Here is a 13,307-nt window from a genome sequence, read left to right on the forward strand (position 1 = left end):
CATCCTGAGAAACTTTTGAGCAGGAAGAGTGAATCGAGCATATTGTCATATTAGGACGAGCTGAACTGATCTGTGAGTTCCCGAACAATCCATCGACGGTCTATAGAACATGCATTTGCTGGTAAACGCCCTAGAACGGTTTCTCTGCTCACACAGAAGCATCTTCTAACAAGGACTACTAAGGACTAGAATTTGTAATTTTCCCGGGAAACGCTAATAAAATCTTCTCTGCATTTTTTTATCAATTCGCTTGAAAAATGATTTATTTATTGTTCTTTGTCTTCGAAAATTTCGTACAGACTGTTGCTTAAAATAAATGCCTAATTCTATTAACAAAAACATCTCTACTAATACAAAAATCGAAATAGTCGTAAACAGCGTTAAAAGCACGGATGCATGCACTAAATGGATTATTAAATCCGTAGTTTGTCCTACTAGCTGGGAGCCAAAGTGCATCATGGTATCGAAGAGTACGAGATGGGACGTGGATGTTGATGCTTTGCAGTAAAGCTGGACAATTCATACGGCTAGTGAGAATGTCAAAAACGAACATTCGCTGTAGCTTGAGACGTCTGTCGGATAAAGTTTCCAAGCCAATCAATAGGAAGCGTGACGGGTACGGTGGCAAATCTGTAAAGTTGGCCCATGGAAGCTGACGAAGCGCTAATCGTATGAAATGCTTCTGTACTCGTTCTAACGTCAGACTATGCGAAATCTGATACGGTGTCCAGACCGGTGCTGCATATTCTAGGATACTTCGCACCAACGAGCAATACAGTGATTTGAGAGCATACACATCTGTGATGAATGCAGTGTGGCGACTGATAAATCCCAATACGGTGAACGCTTTGGCGGCAGTTGACGCAACATGCTCAACGAATCTTAGCTAGCTGTCCAATATTACACCTAAGTCCTGTATAAAATCTACCCGATCGAGAGTGATCGAACCGATTTTGTAGTTAAATTCTACGGCTTTTCGGCGACGCATGAAGGAGATTATTTTACATTTCTTTATGTTCACGTTCATCCCATTTTCGTCACACCACGACAGGAGTTCGTCGATGTCAAGCTGCAGGGATGCACACTCCAGAACGGATGAAATTACTCGGAAGATTTTAAGGTCGTCTGCGAAAAATAGCTTTCCTGATGACAAACGGTAAACGAGGTCGCTTATGTACAGGATAAAGAGGAGAGGTCCGAGGATGCTCCCTTGTGGTACACCAGATGTGACATCGAATGTTACAGAGGCTTCAAGATCTACTTGGACAAAAGCTTTCCTCTCAGTAAGGTACGATCTCAGCCATTAAACTATCCAGCATGGGAAGCCCGTATGTAGCAGTTTTCGATTATTAGAGTGTGTGGAACCACATCAAAGGCCTTCGAAAAAAATCTACATAAATAGCATCTACTTGGCAACGAGCTTCTACAGCAGGGAACAGTGTTGGTCGTAGTTGAACGGCGCGCTACAAAACCGTACTGAAACTCGCTGATTTTCGGCTTAGCGACGTTGTTCAGGAAACCGTGGACGATTGTTTCAAAGACTTTTCCCAGACAGCAAAGTAACGATATTCCACGATAGTTTTCAACTAGATTTATACTACCTGATTTGTGGATTGGAATCATCTTGGCAGTTTTCCACATCGACGGGAACGTACGCTCAGCGAGGGAACGATTGAAAATTATCGTTAACGGTATAACTAGTCCGGGAGCACAAATCTTTAGCATATGTGGCGTCAATCCATCAACGCCAGGACCTTTAGAAGCATCCAGGTTGTTCAGTGCTTCGAAAACGTCCCTATCAGAAAAGCGGAATTCAGGAAGATGCACCTCATGAGTTGGTGTAAGCCGAAATGTATCCGGGTTGGAAGCGGGAGAGGAGGTTCGAAACACGCTTTTGAAAAAGCCTGCAAATAGGTTAGCAGCTTCCTCAGCTGTGCTTGCATGACATCCGTTCAACTCAACGTTCGATGGAATGCGTTTCGATGATTTCTGACTCCTAATAAAAGCCCAAAATGATGACGGGTTTAGTTTCAGATTCGATTGCAATCTATTCACGTACGTTGAATAGGTCGTCGCCAGGAGACTGGAATATTCACATTCGATGTGCCGAAGAAACTGGCTGTTTTCTTCAGACCTTGTCCTGAAGAATCGGTTACGGGCTTTACGGAGCTTGTTGCGCAGGCGACGTAGCCCAGGAGTCCACCAAGGTTTGCGTGCAAAAGAGGGTGCACCGATTTTGCGCCGAGGAACGTGTCTTTCGAAGATGCCATGAAGTGTATCATAAAAAACAGACACAGTTTCATCTACAGACTACAACTCAGTCGTTCTGCCCAGTTGATTGCTGAAATTTCATTGTTTAACAAGTTAGTGTCACATCTCTTGAAGTCGAATTCCATGGTATTCACTGAAGCGTTATTGAGAGCCGGTCCGGTGAATTGCGTGTCAAGCTTTAAAATAAAAGGCATGTGATGCTCGTCTAGTTTTAGGAGTGGAGTTGGCGCGCCAAAATGTTCCACGTAATCGGGAGAGTTGACGTACGCTAGGTCGAGAATTCTCCCACTTGCATTTCGTAGGCTATTCATCTGAACAAGACCAGCAATGGACATCGATTCCGTCAGTGAAACCTCTCGCTCTGATGATGCGTTCATAGGGAGATAACCGTTTATATCGTCGTCAAAGTGCCAGCTAAGCTCGGGGAGGTTATAATAACCTAATGCTAGGATGATATCGTCGTTTGTCGCTTTGTCACATACATTCTGGATTGCATTAGTGTGTGCAACATAGTTGTCCGGACTGGACAAAGGTCTGAGATATATTCCTATAACATAAAGGGAACGGTGTGCTAATTTGATGCGAAGACTGCTCAAGTTGATCGCAATTTTCCACCGAAACTGCTATACATTGGTGGACTGCTTTGACGGCGACAGGTACACCGCCACCTCTCGATAGTTCGCTTGTAAAGCCACTTCGATCGCAACGAAAGATGTGGTAGTCCGGTGACAGTTCACTATCGACGATGTCCGGCCGGAGCCAAGTTTCAGTCAGAACAAGAACGTCATAATCGCAGCCGGAAAGATTTAGATCAGAAAATGGTGATTGGGCTTTACTGCAAAGATTGTAGTTTTTAAGCATTTAAATGCCTACGTAACTTCCATGTGAAGATGATTTCTACGTTGATATCACGGCCAAGACACACAATCCATGATCACCGTCCGTGGAAGGCGAATGTTAGTTTCTTTCGAGCCTCTTCGTTTCATATACTTGGTTTTCGACGCATTTATTTCTAGTCCAACTCTTCTAGCTTCCACTTTTAGTCTGGCGTAGATTGCCTCCGCCGTCGCTGAGTTTCTCGTAATAATGTCCTGGTCGTGTGCGAAGGCTGACTACCTTTGCTGAAAATCGTGCCTCTCGTTTCGATGCCCGCTCGTCAGATCACACCATCAAGGGCAATGTTGAACAACGTGCAGGATAATCCATCTCCTTGTCTAAGCCCTCTGCGCGAGAGTGTCCCCGGCACGCACACGTGACTTCCTCCTCAGATTCGTGGTTAACTCATTTCGAGCTCGTTGGTATTTGGCCACGTTCTTTCTGGCGGCGATGCTTAAATAGTTTTTCCAAGCTCTTTTCTTCCTCTCCATCGCTTGCTGACATTCTCCGTCAAACCAGTCATTTTGTCGGCTCGACGTTACCACACTTGGTGCCGCGGTTGCGGCCTCTTTAATGGCCGAGCGTAACTTCCCCCATCAATCGTCGAGAGACGAAGCACATAATTCTTCCGTGGAAGGTTAATGCATTTGAGATAGAATTAAATTGACAATTTTCACCAAGAGTTATAATTTTTTTCCTACATAATTCTGAACTATAATTTCTCGAGAGCAGGTTTGCTGTTAGAATTTGCTTCAATTCGTAAAAAAATACTTGATGCTGATTCATAATTCTAGGTCCTGCGATTTTTGAAAATAAAGCGAAATTCAAACTGGGATTATGGAGAATTGAAAAATCACAACCGCATTGAACTATATGTACGTTAGTTCAATGCAGTTGTGATTGTTCTAGTATGAAATCAGTTTCATTTTTATCTATTAAAACGGTAATAGGGGAACTGCTCCATTATTCTTCTCAGCCCGTATATTCATCTCATTCAACATGTAAACACAATTGAAAACAGAAAAAAAAGCATATTTTCTTCTTAAACCAATCTGATAATCCATAGAATGGATTCTTCTTTGTTCACATTAGATTCCTCAAGTATAATCCTCAAAAACTCACTTAAAAGCATTAAATTTGATACTATAGTCGGGCATATGCACTCGAAAACTCATTTAATTCAATCACCTACCTCAGAAAACAAAATCCGCGCGTCATTCTTTACGGCTACAACGGGACTCGTTCAGCAGCCAACCAAAGTTTTTTTCATCACTAGCGGACCACTTTTTATTTTAATCACTAAACAAAATCACTCACTACGCTAAGAATACTTTAATCATTGAAATGTTCACCTCAATTTTCCTGAAACAAGCTTGAATTAGCAGAAATATTTGAGATGAATTTCTACAATTCCTAAATTTCAACTGTATGTATTTTCATCTGTTTTCACTGCGTTGAAGAAAATCAAGAGTTGCCAAATCAGTTCCAGTTGAAACGAAAACATCATACTGAAAATGTTGAATTATTCCGACATAATTGATATAAATCTACAGCACTGTAGTGGTTACCTAGGTTACCAGTTTTGCACGTAAACAACTGCAGCGGATATCTAGGTAACCTTCTACGACGGGCTGCGGCTACGATTATTCATGATAATGTGTTTCATTCATGATTAACAGTGTGATGAATATGGGGGCGTCGTGAGATGAATAATTAAGCAGTGATTCAAGTTTCGAGATGGATATGGAAGCGTTGTGAAAAATGGTTTTGTTTTACAAAAATCAGGATAAATCTAACTAATTTTACTAAATATACAATGCTCAACGATTCCATAAGAGTACGTAAGCATATTTAGTTTATTTGTTCAATGATTTCGTGAAAATTTCGTGTTTAATCCGTGTATTCTTCGTGAATATCGGCTTAACCCTCTAGTGCCCAATGCCGCCATTTGGCGGGCTTCAGTCAAACCTTTAAAAAGCTTTAATAAATACTTAAAAAGTGTTTATAATTATTCATAGCGATTTTACCGAAGCCCGTCTAGAAATTAACTTGGGCACTAGAGGGTTAATGAGATGAATAATGGAGCAGTTCCTCTACGTTCGATTGTTTCGAAAAATTTTGAGTTGCTTTTAGCCAGCATTTGAAAGTTGGTTTATGTTCGACCAAAAAAGACTCATATACTCCAGTGATAACATCTATAATATTTGCGAAAACCACGTCAAACTTTAATTCAATGATCGTCTTTGATTCACTCTCTGAAAACTATCATTTAAATTTTTTTCAGTCATTATTGAAATTGGAGTTACGTTGGTATACGATTTGTGATTTACTGGCCTAATAAGTTTATAGTAATAGTTAGTATAACGAAGGTTTCTGCACCTCTAGGTGGATTAGTTCAGGTTTTTTTACAAGAAAAAAAAATAAAATTGAAGTTGATGATTTTTTGACGGTAACACCCTTTACATTTGCTAATATAATAAGGTCGCTTTTCACGCGGATTCCGCAATTTACGCGTTTTTAACGCGGATTCCGGAATTCAGGCGTTTATTTTTAAACGCGGATTCCGGAATTCTCGTCGTATTTTTACGCGGATTCCGGAATTTACGCGGTTTTTTACGCGGATTTCAGAATTTACGAGTTTTTTTTACGCGGTTCCCTTTTACGCGACACGTTTCTCCTGCGTAAACAGCGACTTTAGTGTACTAATCTTATATTAGTTTTCAAAGGGCACCATTTTGTTTTCGTCTTTGAAGTCTTCGAAACAAATCAGAATAGAAATAATTTAAACCATCCGAGAGATATTGTAAAAAACAGACAGTAAATAACTCTGTCAAACGAGTTCCATCAAACGAGTTCAAACGAGTTCCAATTACGTTGCTTTCGATCGATGTGAAATGTCAATTAGCACATGTTTTGCGATAACACCCAGCTTGCAAAGTAAACCCCAGTAAACAGTCTCCAATGAAAGGGCAGGATGACGGAGGCTGTTTTGGTGTTGGACGTAAATTGCGGTTGTTCCCAACGAAAGTTCCGATGCTTTGAAGTGCTGAACATTTTCACAGCTAAATACCCATGCATGTTGGCATTCATTCGATGGAACTCCGAAAGCCCACTTAGTTTCTGTTTGCTACTCGGAGTTTAAATGGGTTTTCAGGTATCACTAACTGCTGCTCTGGACTGTGGAATCAGCAGAGGGATATTTGCTTATGTACCACCTTCATTCCGATAGACGGTGCCAAAGCAGAAATAGTGGAGCAGGTGCTCTCATTTTCATTTCCTAGCAATATTTGCAGTAAGAAGAATGAGAAAAAAGGGAAGAAAATGGTTCGCCTGATAAGAGTGCTGAAGGATAATGATTCGGTAGGTGTGAATGGGTGTGAGCGGTAGGAAATCATTTCTCGCAAGATTGGGCCGGTGTTTCTATGCCTACCTTCCGATGCTGTTCTGGGCCACGCAGGTGTACTCCCCACCATCCTCTTCCTTGACGTTGGATATATTTACATGGCTGATTACGTCGTCGTGTATGGTTACGTACTGGCCAACGACGAACCGAGAGCTGTCAGGAATCTGAGAATGGCAGAAAATAAAAATGGACCGTGAAGGGGGAAGCGAAAAATTGATGTGAAATATATACGTAATAGGCAGTGTTCCGTGCTTCTCGGTGCGCTACTTAGCAACGGTTGCTCGAGAAAAAAAACGCAAATGTAATCTTACCGGGAAACCATCTAACTTCCAGGTGAATTGTGGCGGTGGATTGCCGGTTCCCACACACTTCAACGATACGGTTGGACCTGGCTGTAGCGTCTGCTCGGAAAACCAGTACAGCAGCTCCGGTGTGGCGTCTGTGAACGACATTATTCAATTTGTTGCGGTGATTTCAAAGAATGGAACGTTTGATTCGGTGCGTAATTTCTAGGAATAATAGAAGTCAATATTAAAGGGGTTTACCTCCCAATTGTAGCTCGGCCGTCGACTGAATTTGTTCCCACTCGTTGGATACGAAGCACTGGTACATGCCCTGGTCTTCCTTCTGTACGTTCTTAATCACAATGCGCGGCGTGTCGGTGTAGATCTCTATCCGACTGTCTCGCACGATGGGCTTCCCGTTGTGCATCCAGAGAACCTCGTGCGCCGGGAAGCCCGAGATAATGCACTGGAACTGGGCATCCTTACTAACATCTACGGTTTGTACTTGTGGCTGCAGGTGTGCTGTCAGGGGTGCGGTAACGGTTAACGTTACCTGGATTGTCTCCTCGCCGGCCGTGTTGTTCACCCAGCAGAGATACTTCCCGCTGTCCTCGAGGCGGGCTTTGGCGATCTTCAGCAGCCCAGCGGACACGATGCCGATCCGTTCGTTCAGCTGCAGCGGGATGATCTGGTCCTTGACCTCCTTGAACCAGCGGTAGGTGGGCACCGGGTGGCCCTGGGCCACGCAAGGCAGCGTAACTTGTGCATTCACAACTACGTGCTTGAGCGAGTGTTTCTCTACATTAATTCTAGGTTGTACTAGCCCTTTCGGTTCAGTCACTATTACTCTACCTGGATATGTTGAAATTTGTATTTCACCTGGAGGTAGAAGTGAAAAAAAAAATCAGTTTGATAATTTATTTTGGCATCGTATCTCAAATAGTTTAATATTTAGGATTCACGTCTGCCGTTAGTTCTGAAATCTGGAATAAATTTCTGTATCTGAATACGGAAGTGTTTTTTTCCTATGGAAAATCTAAGTTTAAAATTCGTTTAGTGATTTACCAAAAGTTCCAACAAGTTTCACTCTACAAAAGTTTATTTAATATTCAAAGTGAATTAGTCATGCAATCATGAAGAATGTGCAACATGTGACGATATTCAGTTATCGAAGAAAAATGCTACCAAATGACACTGGCAGCCCTTTTCAAAACTATGTAAAGAATATTTTTTGTGATTACTGGTAGGCAAAATTGCTTAAGTTATCAATCACAAAGGTTTAATGAAATCTGGGAGTATGTTGCCAACACCAGGGACAGGGACTGGTGTAATTTCGCAAAAAAAAAAAACGCGAAGAACTCGGAAAGCTGCTTTTAAACCGCCGAAACCCTTTGAATGCTTCATGAACATAAGTCTCGGGTGGCTTACAGGGTGGTTCAAAAACTGCATCCTAAAATGCATGAAGTACATTGCCAAGTTGTTCTGGGATGTTCTGTTGTCGGATACTATCTCAACACAAATTGCAGTTCATCAAACATCCCGTAGGACTCTCGTTCCGAGAGGATAGGCGGCGAGCGACTGGATGGATGATTATTATCAACTGGAACTGCGTTTAATGTCTTTTTCGCTCCGTCAATCGGTAGTGAACGAGGAGGAAGGCGGCTGCAGCGGACGGTGACCGGGGAATGAATAGTACGAAAGATGGCACGGCAAGCACAAATTCTCTGAATGCATCGTTAGCCATCCGCTTTTGTGCCCGATGGGAAAATGTTACCGGCGGGAAAGCGCATTGCCAGTGTGATCTGCATGCACAACCACTTGAGCAAACCACTAACAGGAGAGAGAGCTCACAGGAAGAACTGAGGTAAATTGGAATTCTATCTATTCCATTACGTGAAACCTTTTAATCGGTTGGTCTTTTCAGCGGTTGCAGAATTCAGTTTTAATTCTGCTTTTTATATCATTTCCAGAACGTCAAGAGTCTCGGTCGAGCGAACATAAATAAGTGAATAGTTGCTGGCATTTTGAAACTGATGCTTTTACAAACATAAACAGTGCAGTAGTATCTACTATTAACGAGCGTACAGATTTGTGGGAGAATCATAATAGACTTGCTTCATGATTATTTGCACAAAACATTACGCTACATTCAAGAGTGGATTTGTTAATGCAATAATATTAGATTAACAAGTATGTGCTGCAGGTAGTTTACAGACGGCACAAATCCATATGTACCCAGCCGTTTGTCGCAGATGATTAGCTACAGTGGCAACAGTGGCCATGGCAAGGAAACTCACCTGTTAGTCTATTTACAGTTCTGCACGAGTACGTTTTGTACGCATCGCTTGGTCCGGCGTTGTTGATGTACAGATCGCCGTTCGACAGCACGATGTACTTGCCGCCGATGTCGGTGTTCGGGTACAGATGGACACCGCTATCCTGCACCCAGGCGGTGACCACCACGTAGTCCAGGATATAGCTGGGCACCTGGAACAGAACGAGCACAGGAGAGAGAGAGAAAAAAAGAATAGATTGATGGAGCATCGATGCGAACAGATTGACGCTGCCGGGCCAGCGATATGGATCATTTGATGGGAACGTGCCCAGATGAATGGTTCCATAAAGTTTGATAAACCATGATTGATTGTAATCGCCCAGTACCTACCGTACCGGAGGAGGAAGACCACTTAAAATGTCGGGAGATATTGGTGCATGCATTGCCACCAGGCGAAGATGCTGTGGTTGTTTTTTTTTTCATGCAACGAGAATGCATAACAAAGTTGGTCTCCTGCGGAGATTGTTGCGATGTGGATGCCAGGAACATAGTATCGTTTAGTGTGAAACCCAATTTGTTCTTCGGTTCAGTTCAGTTTTTCTCTTTTTATAGAGTCACTCCACCCACATAGCATGATATAAAAGGTTTTGATATTTGAAATTTTTTCTGTGAGTTCGTGTAGGTATTGAGTTTTAAAGGTGAATGAAAGAACCATTCCATTTCGTCAGATATAGTTCAAAAAATATTTTGTGTTATGTAGTCAACGTTGACGAGAAATATGCCGTTTCCCAAAACCATTTGACATATCATACTTCGAGGACTCAGAGAGATAATTCGCAAACAGTGTAATTTTACCTTAATGTATAGCTGCAAAAATTATGTTCATGGAAGAAGCTAAAAAAATGCTTAGCTGCAACTCTATTTTTCCTTTTCCTGGCATATCGTTTAGATTTTAGTTCGGATCTTTTAATGATGAATTTGAAACTACAATAAAACAGACTGCAATGTGTATAACTGACTTACATGCTATATATAAAAGTAAAACCTTGGTGCTATATTCCGATTCGGAACTCGACCTTCTGTTTAACACAGCCTTCGCAGACAACTGTTTGGTGTACAGGACAATTGCGTGGCTAGCACTACGATCCTACTGACACTAACAGTCTCTCTTTAGTCGAGACTCGCACCTAGGACGACTGGCTCGTTTTGCCACCATCGTACCACGAGACCAGCTTGATATCCGTACCAATTTATATACGAGGGTTCTCAAGTATGTTTCGTAGTGAGTAGGTGGTGTATTAAATTTATTATTTGTAAATTATTAAAAAGTTCATCATGAAGATATGTAAACAGCTGTTTTCGAGTGTGAAACGCGATTTTGAGACATTACTCTGTCAGTTGAGACTTTGCTATATCTCAGTGGCAAGAAGAAGAAGGGGATGGGGTGGATTAATAATGTTTGTAACCCTTATTTATGTTGGAACCGATTATCATTAAATTCGCTAAATCAGAGGTGAACCAGCCATATGGCTGAAAACCTCTTTTATAAAGACAATAAAAAAAAATTCGCTAAATAAAGGTCTTATAGTAGCGTATATGTTTCAATAAATTTAAATTATATCTATCTCATAAGTGTGGACAGGATGTAAGAAAGGAGGGGCTAAGCAACAGCGAAGATAATTTGTTTGTTATAAACTCATCTGCAACAAATATGATTACGCTTTGACTATCCGTAAACCTGGGTTCTCAAATACGAGATATATTCCCGTGAAATTGTTCATCATCTCTAAAATTGGTTTCTAGGAGTTTTCATACATTGAGCATTTTTCTAATATATCAGCGTCACTTTATTCCATTTGCGTGGACATTAATTTTTCATATTGCAAAGTAGAAATCTCCGACCGTAAGCGACCGGAAATCAATTTCAGATTTCATTTTAAAAGATGGCAACGTCTACTTTCCGGCAAACAGCCATAAACTAGAACGAGAATGATGCACATAGGCCAATTGTGCCAAGAAGCCATTTTGAAAATCATGTTGGCGACTTTCGGTTTTCGGGGAAACAGAATATAATAGCTGCATAATATCCAATATGGGTATTTCTAAATTCTGAATGATGCCAAGAGACCCGAAATCAAATCCAGACGCCATTTCTAAATCCCAGGTCACTTTCGGTTTCCAAAAATGACCAAATACCACTCATTATGGTTATTTGTTGAACAAAAATGACCCAGAGGCCAGAAATCGACTTTATACACCATTTTGAAATTCAAGACGACAACTTCCATTTTCCAAAGAACAGCCAAAATTTACCGAATACCACCCAAAACCTAAGTCTGGCATTGACGTCCAAAGACCTGAAAATAACTCTAGACGCCGCACACTGCTTCCAAAGCTACAAAAATGTGATCGAAATTAATTTGACCCAAAACATTGATTTTAGAACCGTAACGTCTCCAGCAAAGCTGTTTCATTAATTATTCTTCATGTTATAGAAGTTACAATTCCATGATGAATCCACTCAACAGTGAGAAACGATTTTTACTTTTCTCATTCTGGAATATAAAAATCCACTTTGTTCAGCAAAGTTGTAGCAAATTTTAAAAGAAACAACTTTGTTGAAGACATCATATCTATATCTATTTATTTAAATGGACTTTTGTGGAGTTTTCTATAGATTGCTATTAAACATCTTTTTTCGCTATTTAACTTTTGATATTGATTTTCTACAATTTTCGAATGTTCTACAAAATTATTTGCTACAATAAAACAAACAATAACTCCGAAAAAAGTTTATTTTTATCTTACATATATATTTGTTTGTTGACGATTTTCACTAGAATAATGCGCTAATTTACACTAATTACTCTTAACTCAAAAAATAAAGATTTTGGAGTAATAGTGTCTTCAGTAAAGTTGTTGTATTGATTATTCTCCATTTTGTAGAAGTTAGAATTTTATGATTAATCTACCTAAAAGTGAGAAATGGGTTTTATTTTACTCATTTTTGCATATAAAAATCCACTTTGCTGAGTAAAGTTCTAGCACATTTTGTAAGAGACAACTTTTTCGAAGACACTATACTTGTATCTGGTCAATTAAATGAACTATATAAAATCATTTTTTTAATATAACTTTTTATAGTGATTTTCAAAAAATTTTCAATGTTCTACAATGTTGTTAACTACAATAAAACACACAAGTTCACCGAAGAAAGTTAATTTTTATCTCTCAAGTTTTTTTAGTTATTAAAGATTTTTATTAAAATAATGCACTCATTTATTTACAAATATCTGCACAGGAGACAGCGAGAGACAAATACCTATATCTGAACTAAATGACGTTTTTGTTATACTTAACTATAGAAAAGGTTTAATCTGCAGATATTTGCAGATTTTAAAGATATCTGTTAATGAATTAGTTCATTGTTTCAATAAAATCGTTAATAACCGAGTAAATATGAGAGATAAAAATATACTTTCTTAGATGAAATTGTGTGTTTTGTGATAGTAAACAACAATGTAAAACATTGGAAAATTGTAGAAAATAACCACTAAATGTTATATTAAAAAAAAATATTTTTAGTGGCCATCTGTAGAACCCTCCACAAAAGTCCTTTGAAAAAGGCAGATAGAAGTATGATACCTTTGAGAATGTTGTTTCTTATAAAATGTGCAACAAAGTGAATTTTTTAATGCAAAAATTAAAAAAATGAAATTCGCTTCATACTGTTAAGTGGATTAATCACAAAATTGCAACTTCTATAAAATGGAGAATAATTAATGGATCAACTTTCCTGGAGGCACTATGGCTCTAAAATCCAGTTTTTTGAATCAAAATAATTTCAACCACGTTTTTGCAGCTTTGGAAACAGTGTGCGCCGTCTTGAAATCCAAAATGGTGACTCCGGTATTTCTGTAATCATAGGAGCAAAATAACGAGCAAACAATTTAATCAACCATTTTTGATTTGGCTGATACTTTACATAGACGTTTCTATAGGCAAAAGATGCCATTTTATGCTATTGGTTTAATATTTTGGAATACGACTTATTTTTGAGAAGCTATTGAAAAATGCTATTTTGGGAAGGTATTGATGATTACAAATATTTTGAGGTTCGAAATGGTTTGTTTGATCGGTATGACGTCGTTGGTAAAGTAGTAGATAGTAATTTTGTCTTTCCGGAAAAATATACACT

The 13,307-nt window shown here is 39.7% G+C and overlaps 1 protein-coding gene across 7 annotated transcripts in view; it reads right to left on the bottom strand.

Annotated features, from left to right (window-relative positions):
* LOC129725998 (cell adhesion molecule Dscam2) overlaps nt 1-13,307 on the bottom strand; it is a 300,505-nt gene that overhangs the window by 42,759 nt on the left and 244,439 nt on the right. For all 7 annotated transcript variants that reach the window (XM_055682511.1, XM_055682509.1, XM_055682508.1 and 4 more), the window contains exons 7-10: nt 9,132-9,321; nt 7,096-7,713; nt 6,862-6,989; nt 6,578-6,714 (exon numbers count right to left, since the gene is read on the bottom strand). In XM_055682511.1, the coding sequence (XP_055538486.1) occupies nt 6,578-6,714; nt 6,862-6,989; nt 7,096-7,713; nt 9,132-9,321 (1,073 nt within the window). The remainder of the gene's footprint in view (nt 1-6,577; nt 6,715-6,861; nt 6,990-7,095; nt 7,714-9,131; nt 9,322-13,307) is intronic.

Source organism: Wyeomyia smithii, chromosome 2, assembly GCF_029784165.1.
Source record: "Wyeomyia smithii strain HCP4-BCI-WySm-NY-G18 chromosome 2, ASM2978416v1, whole genome shotgun sequence".
Classification (NCBI taxonomy): Eukaryota; Metazoa; Arthropoda; class Insecta; order Diptera; family Culicidae; genus Wyeomyia; species Wyeomyia smithii.